Below are 19,502 nucleotides of genomic sequence, written 5' to 3'. Positions count from 1 at the left end.
GAAACTGGCGGGAAAAGTTGAGAAGGTTTTTTAAAAAGTATCTGGGATCCTTAACTTTATAGAGGGCTGGAATACAAAAGCAAGGAGGTTATGCTAATCATTTATACATCACTGGATAGGCCCCAGCTGTATTCAATTCTGGGCACAACAGTCTAGGAAGAATGGCAAGGCCTTGGAGAGGGTGCAGAGGAGATTTACTAGAATGGTACCAGGGATGAGAGACTCTCGAAACTGGGATTGTTCAGCTTAGAGCAGAGAAAGTGTTGGGGAGCGTTAGAAAGAGGTGTTTCAGATGATGAAAAGATTTTGATAGAATAAATAAGGAGAAACTGTTTGCAGTGGCAGGAGGGTGGTAATCAAAGGACATGGATTTAAAGGTAATTGGTAAAAGAACCAGAGGCGACATGAGGAAACATTATTTATATCGGGTGTGTTTGTGATCTGGAATGCATTGCCTGAAAGGGTGGTGGAAGCAGATTCAATCGTAGCTTTCAAAAGAGAATTGGATAAGTACTTGAAAGGAAAAAAATTTACAGGGGATTATGGGGACTAATTGGATAGCTCGTTCAAAGAGCCAGCACAGGCACAATGAGCCATATGGCTTCTTTCTGTACTGTATGATTCCGCACTATCCAAGATTGCAAAAGTAGTGCCAAGCCTCTGCCAGAGCTGCTCTGAATCCAGATGCTAAGAAAGACAGACTTACATTTATATCGCACCTTTCACATCATCAAGAGTTCAACGATTATTGACCCTCCTGCCATTGGGACCCTCCTGCCATTATTTGCTCTATCAGAACCCTACATGATTTTAAACACCTCGATTAAATCTCCCCTTAGCCTTCTCTGCTCAAAGGAGAACAACCCCAGCTTCTATAGTCTCTCCATCTTACTGAAGTGCTTCATCCCTGGTACCATTCCAGTAAATCTCCTCTAAATGAACTTCTCCACAACACTTTTGCAGAACAAAGTTGCGGCTTTATAGCGCAAATGATCTACTGATAGGATGTCAGAATGTGGGTCAATTGCACGACAGGCCCTCTAGCTTGTCCATTAACTAATGTTTTCTTACAAACATAGATTGCCTCCCATTTTCTTTGCAACGGCTTCCAAATGGCAAGGAAACCAATATTGCACATTCCCACAAACCTGAGATCATTGGGGATCTGTTGAATCCACTTCAAGCAGAACTAGGACTAAACCCCAGTTTTTGGGTGTTATTGGACATTGCGATGTATTTTAAAATAATTCTAAACTGAGTTTTAATGCACTGATACAAAGCAATTTAAGAAAAAAAAACGGCAGTGTACTCCTTATCAATTTCAATAAACATTGGCAAGAAAATCAATGTTCATTTAGTTAAAAAATGTGGATGTATTATTGTTAACTGATGTAATTTCTTTCAAGTCCTTTTCTAAATGACACAAAATATCTGCCTTGGTGCCATTGGCCTGTTAGAGTTGTTTCCAGGACAGTCTGCCATGGTTCGGTAGGTAGCACTCTCAACTCTGAATCATAGGGTTGGATTTTGTGTTGGAGGCGGGGCTCCCTGCACGGAGCCATAAAGACAGGGGAAAACCCACCTCTGCCTTTTCGTGCACCGCACCCTACCCCCACCCCCACATCCCCCAGAGCAATTCTCTGGTCTATTTAAATCTAAGTTTCAGGAGCCGGTATCCCTGTCCTTTTAAAAATGGGGATCCTGCCTCCAAGAGCTGCTGGCCAGTCACAGGGCCGGCAGCTCAGCAGTATCAGCAGCGCCACTGGGAGTGGTAGTCACTGCCGGGTACTGCAGAGGCCTTGGACCCAGGTCCAGTGCTGGAACCCCAGACCTCAGGTATGTGAGGCAGGGTCGCCGGGGCCAGTCCGGAAGACCCCGGTGAGGGGATGTGGATTTGAAGTCCAGGGGAAGTGGGGGGGGGGTGGTCCTGGGGGTTGAAGCGGCTCATGGTGGGTTTCTTCCATGGGCCACAGATTGCATTCGGAGGAGGGCGCACACCCCCAGCCTGCCACATTTTGAAAGGCGCCCTCCCCGTGTGGCTGAGGCACACCTCACCCCTTGTAAGATCCCAGCAGCCATGGGAAGAGGCCCTTAATTGGCCATTAATAGGCAGGAATTGGGCAGGAAAGCCGTCGTTGGCCTATCCCACTCCCAGGAAGATCACTTGCTGACAGGCATGCCGTTTCCCCCCCCTCTTCCAATTGGCCAGCAGCTCTTGGAGGTGGTAGCTCGTCCCTTAAAGGGACTGAGTCCCCAACAATGGGCAGTTAATTCCCTGCCTGTCGTGGAATTGCAACGGGGTCCGACAGAGAGCTGAGGCAGGGTCTCCACCCACCTTCCGGCCCGCTGCTGCGATCCCCATCTTCAGAATGCGGCACAGTGGTGCAGTGGTTAGCACCGCAGCCTCACAGCTCCAGGGACCTGGGTTCAATTCTGGGTACTGCCTGTGCGGAGTTTGCAAGTTCTCTCTGTGACTGCGTGGGTTTACGTTGGGTGCTCCGGTTTCCTCCCACCGCCAAAGACTTGCAGGTGATAGGTAAATTGGCCATTGTAAATTGCCCCTAGTGTAGGTAGGTGGTAGGGAATATGGGATTACTGTAGGGTTAGTATAAATGGGTGTTCTTGGTCGGCACAGACTCGGTGGGCCGAAGGGCCTGTTTTAGTGCTGTATCTCTAAATAAATAAAAATAAATAAATAAATGAAATCTAGGGGGCAGCTTGTTCAACCTTGCCCGTCTAAGAGTGAAGTCCAAAATACAGAAAGTCCTCATCAGGGAACTCCTCTTTGCTGACGATGCTGCTTTAACATCTCACACTGAAGAGTGTCTGCAGAGACTCATCGACAGGATTGCGGCTGTCTGCAACGAATTTGGCCTAACCATCAGCCTCAAGAAAACGAACATCATGGGGCAGGACATCAGTAATGCTCCATCCATCAATATTGGTGACCACGCTCTGGAAGTGGTTCAAGAGTTCACCTACCTAGGCTCAACTATCGCCAGTAACCTGTCTCTAGATGCAGAAATCAACAAGCGCATGGGTAAGGCTTCCACTGCTATGTCCAGACTGGCCAAGAGAGTGTGGGAAAGTGGCGCACTGACACGGAACACAAAAGTCCGAGTGTATCAGGCCTGTGTCCTCAGTACCTTGCTCTATGGCAGCGAGGCCTGAACAACGTATGCCAGCCAAGAGCGACGTCTCAATTCATTCCATCTTCGCTGCCTCCGGAGAGTACTTGGCATCAGGTGGCAGGACCGTATCTCCAACACAGAAGTCCTTGAGGCGGCCAACATCCCCAGCTTGTACACACTACTGAGTCAGCGGCGCTTGAGATGGCTTGGCCATGTGAGCCACATGGAAGATGGCAGGATCCCCAAAGACACATTGTACAGCGAGCTCGCCACTGGTATCAGACCCACCGGCCGTCCATGTCTCCGCTTTAAAGACGCCTGCAAACGCGACATGAAGTCCTGTGACATTGATCACAAGTCGTGGGAGTCAGTTGCCAGTGTTCGCCAGAGCTGGCGGGCAGCCATAAAGACAGGGCTAAAATGTGGCGAGTCGAAGAGACTTAGTAGTTGGCAGGAAAAAAGACAGAGGTGCAAGGGGAGAGCCAACTGTGCAACAACCCCGACAAACAAATTTCTCTGCAGCACCTGTGGAAGAGCCTGTCACTCTAGAATTGGCCTTTATAGCCACTCCAGGCGCTGCTTCACAAACCACTGACCACCTCCAGGCGTGTATCCATTGTCTCTCGAGATAAGGAGGCCCAAAAGAAAGAAAGAAAGAGCCCTTAAACACAAAATTTAGGTTAACACTCCCAGTGCAGTGGTGAGGGAGGTGCTGTCTTTTGGATGGGCATCATCTACTGACTCAGAATGCTCTAAAAGATACCATGCCCACTATTTTGAAGAAGAGCAGGGGAGTTTTCCCCAGTGTCCTGCCTAATTACGCTTCAAAAGTTCTTCATTGTCTGTAAAGCACTTTGAGATGTCTGACATCATGAAAGGTGCTATAGAAATGCAAGTCTCTTTTGTTTCTTTCCTTCATTTTTTTTCTTTCTTTTTCTCTCTCTCTCCCACTTCAAACCCTTCCTCCATTTTCCATCTCAAAGCTGTTAGTGCAGGGCCATAAGAAAAGGATGTCTTTTACAATTCTTGATTCCTCAACAAGGGAAATCCTCAAACAATCATAATACCATGTTATGCTTGATGTCGTTTCTGTTAAAATAACTAGATGGCACAAATGTTTGCTATATAATCTTAAATTTTCTCCCTTAAATATGATTTCTTTTACCAGGCTGCAAATAACTTGATTGTACTGGCAAGAGAAGATGCAGGAGCTGAAAGGATTTTCAGAAACAATGGTCTTAATCTGTTGATGCAGCTTATTGACACCAAAAAGCCAGAGATGATGGTTGCTGCAATAAGGACACTTGCAGGCATGTGCAGTCGCCACAAGTCACGGGTAAGTGTTGACCAATGTCAATTTACATGGAATTACATCATATTTACAGCATAGAAACAGACCATTCGGCCCATCTGGTTTATGCCAGTGTTTATGTTCAATATGAGCCTCCTCCCAGCCCTCTTCATCTCACCCTATCATCATATCCTTCTATTCCTTTCTCCCTCTGGTGTTTATCTATCTTCCCCTTAAATACATCTATGCTGTTCATCTCAACCATTCCCTGTGGTGGTGAGTTCCACATTCTCACCACTTTCTGGGTAAAGAAGTTTCTCCTGAATTCCCGATTGGATTTATTGGTGACTATCTTATATTTATAACCCCTTGCTTTGGAGTTCCCAAAAGTGGAAACATCTTCTCTGTATCTAACCTACCAAAAACCTTCTTTCCCCAAACATCTTTAAACATTTCCCTTCAAATATTTCTCCAATTCCTTTTTGAAAGTTATTATTGAATCTGCTTCCACCTCCCTTTCAGGCAGCGCATTCCAGATCAATATAACTCACTGCGTAAAAAAAGTTCCCTCATCTCGCTTCTGGTTCGTTTGCCAATCATTTTAAATCTGTGTCCTTTAGTTTCAGACCTTCCTGACAGTGGAAACAATTTTGTCTTATCTATCAAAACCATTTATAATTTTCTTTAACCACCTCTGCGCTGAGGAAAACAATTTTCTCCACACTGCCTCCATGCTTCAAATCAATAAAGTTCGACATAAGAGACTGTTAGCTCGAATTAAGGCTCATGGAATTGAATTATTGAGCTGCTTAGGAGATTGGTTAGATGGTAGAAGGCAGAGAGTAGGGATAATGGGTATGTTCACAAACTGAAAAGAAGTAACACAAGGATCTGTGCTGGGGCCTCAACTATTCACGATATTTATGAAAGACTTAATTGACACAATAAATTGCCACATATCAAATTTTGCCGATGATATAAAGATTGATGATACGGTAAGTTGTGTAGATGGGAGCATCAAATTATAAAGAGACATTGATGGATGAAGTGAATGGGAAAAACTGTGGCAGAAGGATTTCAACACAGGTAACTATGAGATCATCCATTTTGTAACAACAAAGGATTGATCTGAGTATTATTTAAATGTTGAAAAGCTAGGAACAGCAGAGGTCCGAAGAGATTTAGGAGTCCATGTACACAGATCACTAAAATGTAGTGGTCAGATACAAAAATAGCCAAAAAGACTAATGGAATGTTAGACTCTATATCTAGAAGGCTAGAATATAAGGGGGAGGAGCTTTTGCTACAGCTACAGAAAGCCCCAGTTAGACACATCTGGGGTATTGTGTCCAGTTCCAGGCACCGCATCTCAGAAAGGATATATTGGCCTTGGAAGGAGTTCAATGCAGATTCATCAGAATGTTATCAGGGCTCCAAGGGTTAGATTATGAGCAGAGACTGCATAAATTAGGCTTGTATTCACAGGAATATAAATGTTTAAGGGTAATTTGATTAAGGTTTCTAGGATTTTGAAAGAAATTAATAGGGTTAATTGAGAGAAACTTTTTTCCACCGGTTGAGGAGTCTAGGACAAGGGGGACATGACCTTAAAATCAGAGCCAGACCATTCAACACAGAAGTTAGGAAATGCTTCTTCACACAAAGTGTGGTAGAAGTGTGGAACTCTCTCCCACAAACAGCAGTAAATGCCCCCTCAATTAATAATTTTCTAATTTGTGGTTGATAGATTTTATCAGACAAGGATATAGAATGATATGGAGGCAAGGCAGAAGGACGGAGTTGCGATTCAGATCAGCTGTGATTTCTTTAAGTAACGGAACAGCTGGAAGGGCTGAATGACCTCCTCCTGTTCCTACATTCCATTAGTGTCTAAATATGCTCTGTGGTGTTATCGGGAGGTTTGGGTACTAAGCTGATTGTAATTTTATGTTTGTAGGCAATTGCTGTGTTGCATTTTGTGGGCGTAGACAAGATTTGCAGTATAATGGCCCTGGACAATGAAGAGATTGCATTGGCGACGTCAAGTCTCTTCCAAACAATCTTTGATAACTTTGAAGGAGTAGATAGTAAGGAACATCATGGGAAGGATGAAGCTCTGGTGCTGGGTATGTAACAGTGTGTTGGGATTATACTGAGAACAGTGGTCAAAAGTCATTGAAATACTAATATTCACATTCGAAGAAGATTACCAGTTTCAAAGCATGTTAGACAATGGCTACAGAGGCAATCAATGACCTCATAATCTACTTTTTAACAGCTGGTTTTTCTCAGGCCTGGGCCTCCCGTCAGCCAAGAGTAAAATCCCCGTGGCAGTGGGCAGAGACCCTTAAGTGGCCACTAACTGACCATTTAAGGACCTTGATTGGCCTGGGGTGGGTGGGCCGTTTTCGCCGCCGCCCTGTGCAAAATGCCGGTGGAGGCGAGAGCAGGTTGGGATGGGCACCCCCCCCAGCCTCTCGCTCCATTTTATGCCCCCCCTCCCCACCACCATCCCACTCTTCGTGGGGCGTGGGATGGGGATGGGGGCGTAAAATTCCAGCCCCAGTTTCTCCAGTCTCTCCACATAACTGAAGTCCCTCATCCCTGGAACCATTCTAGTAAATCTTCTTTGTACCTTCTCTAAATTTTTGAATTTTTGACTGTGCACATGCTAGTGTAAGACATTTGATGACATCGCAGTTGTAAATCCATTTTTTTTTGCAGATATGTCAAAGGATGTGAAGATGATCATTACACACCTCCTAGAAATGCTGACTCACAAAAATGTCTCAGGTCATGGACGGGATCAAGCACTTAATCTGCTGATCAGAAATATACCTCGAAAGGACCTGGCTATTAAAGACAACACCAGAAGCTTGGATACTATTGATATGGGTGAGTAAACCTTTCATAATTTTGAACTTCTGAACTTCTCTGTCCGTATAAATTGAGTAATTTTGCCTACACAGTGTTTTTGTGCCAGCACAACATTTTAGAAGACAATTTCTATCCTTATGCCAATGCTAACAGTTTAGTACCACAGCTCACCAGAGGAGGTGTCCCAATCCAAAACAGGACATCAGGTCTGGCAATGAAACTTTCCTTTTGGTTGAACCCCCAGCCGCAACAGCTTTTTAGGGGGAGAGAGTTCCAGATTTCCACTACCCTTTGTATGAAAGAGTGCTTCCTGACATCACCCCTGAATGGCCTTAATTTCAAGGTTATGTCCCCTTGTTTTGGACTCCCCTGCAGCAGAGGAAATAGCTTCTCTCTATCTACATTAACTCTGTTCCTCTCTCCACAGATGCAGCTAGACCTGCTGAGTATTTCCAGCATTTTCTGCTTTTATTTTGTACTTACAGCATCTGAAGTATTTTGTGTTTGTGTTGTGTTGACCTAATGGTTTGCTTCTGTTTACCTTCAGTTATCATTTTAAAGTGGTTTTAGTGGCATGATAGAGAGAAGACAGTTTTGTGTAATCTAAATCTGTCAATTTCTTTCCATGTTCAATTCAAGAATAACATTTTCCCTTCAGGCTTGAAGAAGATTTTGAAAGTAGGAGGACAGTTTCCCGAACTGCCCAACTGCCTGCCACTGACTGAGAATACCTGCCTCACTGCTTCAATTTTACTCAACAATCTTTACTGTGATCTTCGAGGCGATGATGAAAGAGCAACTTATCGAAAAATCTGTGAAGGATATATAACGTAAGTACCACAATGTGTCAGATTAGCCAGTTTATTTGGACTTCTGTGATACACATTTATTACAGCCCTTTAAGGCTTTCGCGTGGTTACCTTTTCATAGGTGCTGTCAGCCTTAGGTAGGGTAGGGTATAGTAGTGTAGTAGTTATGTTATTGGACTGATAATACAGAAGTCTGGTCTAATGCACCAGAGACATGAGTTCAAATCCCACCATAGCAGCTGGGGAATTTAAATTTAGTTAAATAAATAATTCTGGAATTAATAAAAAAGCTAGTCTCAGTAATGGTGACCCTGAAACTACCAGATTTTCATTAAAAACACATCTGGTTCAGTAATATCCTTTAGGGTAGGAAATCTGCCATACTTACCTGGTCTGGCCTATATGTGACTCCAGACCCATGACAATGTGGTTGACTCTTAACTGCCCTTTGAAATGGGCTAGCAAGTCATGCAGCTGTATTCAAGAAGGCAATTCACCATGAGCATCTCAAGGACAATTAGGGATGGGCAATAAATGTTGGCCTTACCAGTGACACCCACATCCTGTGAATGAATGAAAAAAAGCCTACTGGTACTTTATCCAAGGAGCTTTTCACAGGTAGTGGGTGTCAAAAGGCTACCTGGCTGGGGGTGACCTCATTTGTATCATATTCTCAGCTAACATCAGTGCTTTCTAGCATGAATCATTAGATAAAGATCAAGAGCCTTGCTAGTTTGTCCCTTCCCTAGGTCTGTTCAGGGCAGTTACAGCATTCCCAGCAGCACCTTGAGTAAGATAATGATTGGAAATATAGAAAGGTCAACAGATGCCAGATAGCGACACTTGGTCTTTCTGATCTGTATGCTTTCATTTTCTAGTGGGTAATGTAAGCCCAGGTTCAGTGGTTTGCATTCTTGCTTTTGAGTCAGAAGGATGTGGATTCAAGTCCCACGATAGAGATGTGAGCACAAAAATTTCGGCTGAAACTCCCAGTGCAGTATTGAGGGAGTGCTGCACTGTCAGAGATGTTGCCTTTCAGATAAGATTCTAAACCAAGGCCCGGTCTGTCCTGTCAGCTGTACATAAAAGAGCCTATGGCACTATTTTTAAGAAGAGCAGTGGAGTTTTCCCCAATGTCCTGGCCAATGTTGATCCCTTGACTGACAGCACTAACACAGATTATCTGGTCATTATATCAGTGCTGTTTGTGGGATCTTGCTGTGCACAAATTGGTTACTTAGTTCCTATACTACAACAGTGACTAGACTTCAAAAAGTTCTTTATTAGCTATAGCATGTTTTGGGATGCCCTGAAGTTGTGAAAGACGCTATATAAATGCAAATCTTCCTTCTCTTTTTCCTGATAGAGGTCTTTAAAATTATGAAGGGGTTTGATAGGGTAGACATAGAGAAGATGTTTCCACTTGTGGATGAGACCAGAACTAGGGGCTATAGATATAAGATAGTCATTAATAAATCCAATACGATATTCAGGAGAAACTTCTTTATCCAGAGAGTAGTGAGAATGTGGAATTCACTACTAATAGAGTTGTCGAGTAGAATACCATTGATGCATTTAAGGGCAAGCTAGATAAGCACATGAGGGAGAAAGGAATAGAAGGATATGCTGGTTGGATTAGATGAAGTAGGGTGGGATGATTCTTGGGTGGAGCATAAACACCAGCATAGACCAAATAACCTGTTTCTGCGTGGTAAATCCTATGCACCCACATCATATGGACCGCAGTGGTTCAAGAAGGCAGCTCTCCACCACCTTCTCATGGGCAATTAGGGATGGGCAACAAATGCTGGCCTAGCTGGCAATGGCCACATCCCATGAAAGAATTTAAAAAAATCTTCCTCTTGGCTTTGACCTCACAGCCTCTGGAGGAGCTTAAAATATGTTTGTTTTTAGGACATGCTTATTACAACGAGCCTTACATTTGGTGGAGAAAGCAATTCTGAATGAATAGGATTAAGAACGTTCAGGTCAGGTGTATTTTTGGCAGGTGCAGAGCAAAAGCGGCCTAACTCTTTTGTAGCAACGTGTTTCATCTGCAAATATCAGAAAAGCAAAAAACAATGTCTACCGTACTTGTCTGAATTTTTCCATTTTCTGCACATCATGTTCTTAAAGCCTTCTTGATTTTGTGCTGAATTAGAATGTACAGTTCTCAGTCATGTGTGTTAAATGGAGTCTCTCCATGGGATAAGGGAACAATAGATTAAAAATATCACTAAGGATGTTTATTGTATATTAATTGTGTTAATTGTATATTCATTGTGTTTAATTATATGCAGGGCATTAATTAGGGTTTCCCTTGAGCACATATAAAGAGACACTTAATGAAACTATGGTGTGTTGAATTAGGAGCTGTATGTTTATAATGTTTCACTCTGTAAATAAATATAAGGCTACGTAAAGATTAGCTCCACTATCATCCTTCACCAACTGTCTTTCTGGATTAAAACATAATGTTTTATTTCTCAGAATACCTAGCTGGGAGGAATATTCATATTGAATATACACTTTGCTAAAAAAAGGATCATATTAAAATGTGTCAACTGTTCCCTTGACAAAGATGGGAAATTGGCACCAGCTTATGCTTCCCATATAACAGCAACTTTTGGAAATTAAGAGGTGAAATTGGTCTATGTCAGCAGCGTGAATTGGTCTCGGAGCGAAATAGCAGTCAATTTTTCAATGTGCCAGTTTTATTTTCCATTCACTTGGAAAATATTGCCAAGAGTTTTAATTTCAAACCAAGTAAAGGCGACTGTGAGACTAGGAAATGAGTTTCCAAAAAGTTTGAACTATCGTTCTGTGGAGTTCAGTGGAAAGATGATCAGGCACGGTAAAAAATCAACTGCGAGTTCGTGCTGGCGTAGACCAATTTTACTCCGCTAAATGTTTGGCTTTTGGGGAAAGAAAGAATGACAGACTTATATTTATATAACGCGTTTCACAATGTCAGGATGTCCCAAAGTGCTTTACAGCCAATGAAGTACTTTGGAATTATAGTCACTGTTGTAATGTAGGAAACGCAGCAACCAATTTGTACAGATTTTGGACAGTTGTGTGTCATATTTCTGTACTGTGGGATTTGGATTGAGTCTTTCTGAAGCTGCAGGGGGAATTGCACTCATCAAGGAAAGAATAATGATTTGTTCATGCACTGAGAGGTTTCATTGTATGGGAGATGACAATCAGAAATCTCTAATAAGACACATTCGAAGGTTGGAATTTTCATGGTCGTGGAAAGTTAAAAACAGTTTGCACTGCCAGTAAGGTGAAGTTACCTTGCTCATATTTCGATGACAGCTAGAGAAGTACGGAGAAATGTTGCTGCAGTAAACAGCATGCTTTAAAGTTAGCAAACTATTAGATATAAAAACCACACCAGCTGAACAAAAGGTGACTTGTTTCATCACAATGAAACTTCTTCATATTCGGATAGACCTTTTTCCATGTGATTTACTTCAGGAAGTATAATTATGAAGTTCAGATTACACCAGCTTTCATTTGTAGTCATGAAATTCCTTACTGGCAGATCACTGAGAATGTTAGGCACTGGTTGATTGAAAATAGCTTGTATATTAATAACAAAGTTAATGAATAGATCATACACATGAAAATTTTGCAATTGGATTTGGACAGATTGAAAAGCAAGATTTTAATAAAAAAATGAAATTTTGCTTTGAAGGTCTTCAGAACAATGCCATTTGTGAAATATAAGTGGGTCTGATCTATTTGTACCTGACCTTCTTGTATCTACCTTGGACTGGGCCCTTTGTTGTTGATAGGGTTGTTGTGGGGAGGGAAGAGGTAATTTGGCACAACTTCCTTCGAAAAACACCTACTGAACAGAAATTTACTCTCAATTTATTTTGCATGTCAAAAATCTAGAGTAATGGAAAGAATTACATTAAATATCATGCAACACTAGCACTGAAACAACAATTTGCATTTATATAGCACCTTTAACATAGTAAAATGTCCCAAGACACTTCACAGGAGTGTTTATCAGATAAATTCCGACACTGAGCCAGGACAGGTGACCAAAAGCTTGGTAAAGGAGAGTCTTAAAGGAGAAAAGAGAGGTGGAGAGGTTTAGGGAGGGATTTCCAGAGTTTAGGGCCCAGACAGCTGAAGGCACAGCTACAAATGGTGGACTGAAGGAAATCGAGGATGAGCAAGAGACCAGAGATGGAGCAGCAAAGAGATCTTGGAGTGTTGTAAGATTGTATGAGGGTACAGGGATAGGGAGGGGTGAGGCCATAGGAATTTTAAAACCGTAGTGTTGCCAGACTGGACGCCAGTATAGGTCAATGAGCACAGGGGCTGATGGGTGAATGGGAATTGGTGTGAGTTAGGATACGGGCAGCAGAGTTTTGGATGATGGCAAGCTTATGGAGGTTTGTAAGGTGTGACCAGGAGGAAACAAATGCTAATGTTTTCGTACTTCTGCTTAATGAAACTATAGGAGCAAGTTTGATCCTCAGAACATGGAAAAGAACCTGCACGCGATCCAGTGTGTGTCTGCACTCCTTCAGGGACCCTTTGATGTTGGTAACAACATTCTGGCCCTGCAAGGAGTCATGGAGATGATGGTTGCATTGTGTGGCTCAGAGAGGGAGATTGACCAGATGGTGGCAATAGAGGCCATTATCCACGCAGCAAGCAAAGCCAGCAGAGCAAATTTCATCATTGCCAATGGAATCACCTTACTGAAGGATATATATAAGAAGTCAACTAATGAGAAGATCAAAATCAGAGCATTGGTGGTAAGTTTCATTGAAGAGCTTTGCTGCCTTTTTGCCAATTTTAAGGAGATTGAGGTTGGGTTTCTGCTCAGTTGTGCTGGTTTGTCGGCACAATTTTCACCAGTACAAAAGATCACAGAATTTCAAGCACTAATTATGTTCAGCACAAGTTGAGTTTCCGCAATCTTTTGTGCTGGTTTAAAAAACATTGTGCTAGAAGCTGACCCAACCCACAAAACCGATCACACCAAGAGTGTGAATAAATCACCATTGGGAGTTTCAGCTAATTGCGCTCGTTTGTGGGTCTTCGAAGAGAGTCCAAAAATTAGGCTGGATCAGTTAGGCGCAAGGACAATAATAGGAATTTTTAAAAAGTTTCTGAGTGTAATTTTTGTTTAAATTTACAAAGAAACTGACACTGTATTCCAATCTAACTGGTAAATGGTGCTGTATAGTTTTTTTAAAAGTCATTTTCAGTAATTTAAAATTGGGTTACTTACAGGTGGCGGATAGACACTGTGATTTTGAAATGTTTATTTTTTGTGATAAACCAATTTTCAGATGTATTAATTAAACTGCACCAAATTACCACTTCAAATATATCAAGGAATATTTTCTAAAGCAGTTGTTAAAAAAAGTTCTGTTCTAAAACGATGTGTTACGATAGATTTTATTTTTGTACTAAAATATTAGACTCCTGTGTGTTTTAAAAAACTGATAAAAGGATTTTCAGTGGACATGGACACCTGTAAACAGCTGGAATTTTCGGATGGTTGACTTTGTATACAAGAATAGGAAAAGCAAGCAGTTTCAAGGAAGCCAGCCAGGGGTTTTTAACCTGCTCAGAGCAACATTTTGGATGACAGGGGAGATACTGGCCGGAATTTTATGCCACCCCAGCGAGCTGGATGGTGGCAGGAGGGGTTGGCGTAAAATGGAGTGGGAGGCTCTGGGAGGCCTTCCCGATCTGCTCCCGCCTCTGTCCCACTTTACGTAGGGCGGGGTGGGGCGGGGAGATGTGGGGTGGAAAACGGGCTGCCCTCCTTGGCCTGCCTCCACGGGGATTTTACCCATGGCAAACGGGCTTCCTGGAGCCGGGAAGGGCTGCCCGGTGAAAGCTGTCAGACTCTCCGTGCCCCGGTGGGTTGGGGGGGTGGGGGGGGAAGTGCCTGACAATCGGGCACTGGGTGCCCAATTGAGGGTCGCATTCGCTTCCCCAACCACCCCCAGGACCAAAGACACCCCCCTTCCCCCCCAAATGACCACCCTTGCCTCGCCGGGGCGCGACCGATTACCCCCGGCGAGGCAACCCAAACTTACCTGCAGTCCTGGCTCCACGTCCTCGGCTGGGCTGCAGTCCCAGCAGTGGCCACCACTCCCATTGACGCTGCTGGGATGAAGAGCTGCCAGCCCGATGATTGCTCGGCAGCTCAATGGGGTGAGACATCCTCCCTCAAGCGAGTGGAAGTCCCGCCTCGGAACAATTAAAGCTTGGGGACCAGTAAAATATGGGACAGATCCCCAGGCAAGGTGCAAGTGGGGTTGTCACCGAATTTTACAGTGGCCAGCTTCCATCTGCCTGTTGTAAAATCCAGCCCACTATGTCTATTCATGTGATTGGCTCAGGAAGGTTTACTTATAAACCAGTGAGTTAGACAAAGAGCAGGCATTTGAAATTCAGTTGCTGACCTTTCTGGAGATCAAAGTGGAAGACACAAAAAAGATATCTCTCTGGAAACTTGCATCTCTGAAAAGAAACCTTGTATTTGAAAGGTGGCAGATTCCGATTGCCTCCTGTCTCTGAAGAATTCCTGCATCCAGTGTGGTTCTTGTTTCCTCCTATGGTTTGGGAAATCCTGGAATCTGAAGAAAGCTTCTACTGCTATACTGCTGTTGAGAGTCCTAAGCAGACCCGTTGCTACACCCCTGCTGAAAGACCTATGTGACACCCTCTGTAGCCAAATTGCCTTGAACTCCTATCCATCACAGACTGTTCATCAACCTCACCTGGAGAGACTTCGAGTGGCATCTGACTATTCGATTCTGGGACACCTCACCCAACTGAAGTATTTCCTACCAGAAAGTGACAAACTGATTTATTTTATTATTCCTTCTATTCCTAAGAAACAGCTGTAAACCAAAACCCTTTTTTCCCAGTTAACATTTTTAAAATATATATGCGTGTGCATAAGGACTAGGGAAATAAAGAGCTTTCGTATATATATAGGTTTATTTCATTAGTGGTTAAGGCTTATTATTTTTTTCTAATAGATAGTTAATGTTGTTTAAAGAAAATTGATTGGTGTGCTTTATTCTGGGTGACAAATAGAGTGTTTAATTGGCTATTCTTTGGTAACTGAGAAAATTCATTGATATGCTGTGACCCGTGGAGAAGTGGGACTGAATTAACAGTGCATTTCTCCCGCCTTGGTCGTAACAATATGCACTACAAATAAATATATGACTTTCATGTTCTTATGAGACATTCTGGTATCAGCAATGCAACAGCTTGGGATACTTGGGATACAGCTTTGTATCAAGTCAAATTTCTTACACCTCCAATGATAATATGGCTTTGAGTGGTTTCTGCAAATTGGCCCCTTAATATCTGCCAACATTGTCTCAACCTCTTTCTTTCCAAATCATGCTTTCTTTCCCAATCAATCAACCACTTCCAATATTCTGCAGTGGGAATAAAATGAAAATGAGCACCTCTTCCCAGAACATATTTTACTCTATATTCTGAAATCAACTTTATTGAACTGTTCATGAAAAGGCTGATTCTAATTTTTAGTGATAAGTGCTGGCTCCCTGTTTGAAGAGATGCTGTTTAAATATTTAAAGTTTTGTGTGTATTCCCGATAGGGACTGTGCAAGCTTGGATCAGCAGGAGGGACTGACTACAGTCTGCGGCAGTTCTCTGAAGGATCAACTGAAAAGCTTGCGAAACAGTGCAGAAAGTAAGTACATCAAATATTATAATAAAAACTTGCAATTATATAGCACCTCTAACACAATAAAACAAACCTTAAGCACGTCACAGGAGCGTTATCAGGTAAAATTTGACAGCAAGCTACATGAGGAGATATTAGGACAGGTGACTAAAAGCTTGGTCAAAGAGGTAGGCTTGAAGGAGTTAAAGGAGAGAGTGGGGTAGAGAAGCAGAGAGGTTTCGGGAGGGAATTCCACAGATTAGGGCCCAGGCAGCTGAAGGTAGGCTGCCAATGGCGGGATAAAGGAAATCAGGGATGGGCAAGAGGCCAGAATTGGAGGAGCGCAGAAATCTCAGAGGGTTGTAGCTCTGGAGGACGTTACAGAGATTGGGAGGGGTAAGGTCAGGGAGGGATTTGAACACAAGGATGAGAATTTTAAATTTGAAGTGTTGCTGGACCACGAGACAATGTCGGCCAGTGAACGGGCTTCCATATTTTACCTTTCTAAGGTGGAACATCACAAGAATTTTTTTACTAACTCTATGATATATTGCTTGTCGGATGTCAAGTTGTTTATAATCAGAAAGCCTGTAAACAGCTTAATTGTTTAGAATCTTTTGAAAAAAATCTCCGATAAAATTTATTGTAAATGGAGGCGTTTCCAATTAAACAAATAAACAAATATTTAACAAAATGAAAAGCTTGCATAAAAGAAATTGAAGATTACACGCAGTTTGGGTGATGCGGTAATCTGTGAATTTGTGGATGGAAATAGACAGAAAACAAGCTGTTATTTTTCAGTTTATATATTATAGCTAAAAAAAAATTTCAGGAATTAGGCTATATTATGAAGGCTGGCATAAATAATGTATATATAATATATGTATATATGTGTGTATGGCTGTGTACATGTGTCAGCCATGGTTCTGGGGATAGCACTGTTGCCTCTGAAGCATAAGATTGTGGGTTCAAGCCCCAAACCAGAGACTTTCATGCACAGTCCAGGCTGATGTTCCCAATCCAGTACTGTTTCACTGTCAGAGGTGCTACCTTTTAGATGAGATGTTAAACTGAGGCCTCATCTGCCCTCTCAGGTGGATATAAAAGATCCCATGGCATAATTTTGAAGAAGAGCAGGGACATTCGCCCCAGTGTCCTCGTCAAACATGTACCCTTCAATCAAAATCACCAAAAAAAACAGATTATCTGGCCATTAACACATTGCTGTTTGTGGGAGCTTGCAAACTGACTGCCGAGTTTCTTACATTACAACAGTGACCATACTTCAAAAGTACTTCATTGGCTGTGAGGTGCTTTGGGACCTCCTGAGGTCATAAAAGGTGCTATAGAAATGCATGTCTTTCTTTCTATGCATGAAGAAGGCAACAGGGAATAGAATCTGGATTTTTAAAAATGAAAAATTCTGACACTAGTCACATATATCTGGAAACTAGATACGTACATGAGTAAATCACCTAACCAACAGCAGTACTTGACTTTCATTTGCTGCTTTGAATGTCTGTAGATATTTGTCACCAAAAAAAAGAGAATTAAATGAATTAATGTGACTCAAATGAAATATTTTCGCTACAAAACAAACTGAATTCCTTAATTAGGTGGCTATGCAACCAAAACATCGACATTCGCACAAGAAAGTGGGCAATTGAGGGCATGGCTTACCTGACACTGGATGCAGATGTGAAAGATGATTTTGTAGAGGATGAGCCAGCAATGCAGGCAATGTTTGAGTTATCAAAGGTAAACGCTTTCAATCATTTTCATTTCCGAGTGTTATAAAGATTGTTACTCCCTTCTCCAAATTAAAGAAAGATGAATCCTTCGAGAAATATAACAGCATTATATTTTTAATTTGTTGCATGAAAATGGAATAAATAAATATTTTTATAGTATCTGTTTCTATGATTTTATCACATTGCATATCAGAATTTCATCTTTTCATCTGTTGTGTTGTTGGGCCCCGCTACAAACTCAGTTCCTTAGCCACTGACTCCAGCCCTCTCCTGGCAACTATCTGAGGCTGAACCCGACTGTTCATGATGTTGGTGTCATATCTAATTCCGAGATGATCTTCCAACCACATATTTGTGCCATCAATATGCCCACCTATTTCCACCTCTGTAACATCACCTGATTCTACCCCTACCTCAGCGCATCTGTTGGTGAAACCCTCATCCATGCCTTTGTTACCTCTAGACTTGACTATTCCAATGTTTTTTTTAGATTAGAGAGACAGCACTGAAACAGGCCCTTCGGCCCACCGAGTCTGTGCCGACCATCAACCACCCATTTATACTAATCCTACATTAATCCCATATTCCTACCAAACATCCCCACCTGTCCCTGTATTTCCCTACCACCTACCTATACTAGTGACAATTTATAATGGCCAATTTACCTACCAACCTGCAAGTCTTTTGGCTTGTGGGAGGAAACCGGAGTACCCGGAGAAAACCCACGCAGACACAGGGAGAACTTGCAAACTCCACACAGGCAGTACCCAGAATCGAACCCGGGTCCCTGGAGCTGTGAGGCTGTGGTGCTAACCACTGCGCCACTGTGCCACCCATGTTCTCCTGGCCTATGTCCCATCTTCCACCCTCCATCCAAAGTTCTGCGGTCAATGTCCTAACTCACACCAAATGCCATTTACTCATCAGACTTGTACTGGCTGGCCTACATTGGCCCCCAGTTACGCAATGCCTCGATTTTAAAATTCTCACCTGGTTTTCAAATCCCTCCATGGCCTTGTCCCTCCCTATTTCTGTAATCTCTTCCAGCCCCACAATCCTTCGAGATCTCTGTGCTCCTCTAATTCTGACCTCCTGAGCATTCTGATTTAAATCGCTCCACCATTAGTGGCTATGCCTTCACTACCTAGGCCCTAAGCTCTGGAATTCCCTCCCTAAACCTTTCCGCCTCTCTACCTCTCTCTCCTCATTCAAGACGCTCCTTAAAACCTACCTCTTTTACCAAACGTTTAGTCACCTGTCCTAATAGCTCCTTATGTGGCTTGGTGTCAAATTTTGGTTTATATTGCTCCTGTGAAGCACTTTGGGACATTTTATCACATTAAAGACGCTATATAAATACAAATTGTTGTTGTGTGTACATTGAAAGTTCTGGAGGATAGTCAATATTCACCAGCGCCCAAAGGTATGCAGTAACTAGATTACATTAAATCGATGTTAGAGAGGTTTGATGACAAGCCATCTACTTACCCTGAATGGTCAGTTTGATCAATTCCAATTTTGTAAGTAGAAGTCTGTTAACATCGTTTTCTATTCAATTTAGGAAGCAAATCCAGAATCACTGGAAGAAAGCTTCATGAATCTCAAGTGCATGAATGGATTATAAAATATTCACATATGATCACAAATCTCTCGTTATTTCTCATTCTGATGAATCCTTGGGGTTCAACTGGATATGATACTTATTCAGCTCGCAGGACTGATGTAGTGGTTTTGCCTCTGCTGTGCAGAGTTTGGCTGCTCACTGATAATTATCATGTCTAACTGGGTCTTCCACATTCATTGTTAGAATATAGTTGAAAAGAGATTAAAGCAACTGAATTATCGATTTGATTTGTCCAGACAAATCTAACGTGATGTAATTCCTTCACATTCTTAATGGATTTCCTGCATAAGGGAATTACTTTTATTTTAAGAATTATCTTCCTC

The 19,502-nt window shown here is 42.4% G+C and overlaps 1 protein-coding gene across 1 annotated transcript in view; it reads left to right on the top strand.

Annotated features, from left to right (window-relative positions):
• Positions 1 to 19,502, top strand: part of unc45b (unc-45 myosin chaperone B) — a 56,046-nt gene that overhangs the window by 11,285 nt on the left and 25,259 nt on the right. The window contains exons 6-12 of the mRNA XM_068028941.1: positions 4,300 to 4,467; positions 6,380 to 6,548; positions 7,147 to 7,317; positions 7,958 to 8,129; positions 12,592 to 12,892; positions 15,737 to 15,831; positions 17,421 to 17,562. Of these exons, the coding sequence (XP_067885042.1) occupies positions 4,300 to 4,467; positions 6,380 to 6,548; positions 7,147 to 7,317; positions 7,958 to 8,129; positions 12,592 to 12,892; positions 15,737 to 15,831; positions 17,421 to 17,562 (1,218 nt within the window). The remainder of the gene's footprint in view (positions 1 to 4,299; positions 4,468 to 6,379; positions 6,549 to 7,146; positions 7,318 to 7,957; positions 8,130 to 12,591; positions 12,893 to 15,736; positions 15,832 to 17,420; positions 17,563 to 19,502) is intronic.

The sequence above is a fragment of the Heterodontus francisci genome, chromosome 4 (genome assembly GCF_036365525.1).
Source record: "Heterodontus francisci isolate sHetFra1 chromosome 4, sHetFra1.hap1, whole genome shotgun sequence".
NCBI lineage: Eukaryota > Metazoa > Chordata > Chondrichthyes > Heterodontiformes > Heterodontidae > Heterodontus > Heterodontus francisci.
This window is presented reverse-complemented; position numbering and strand designations above follow the sequence as displayed.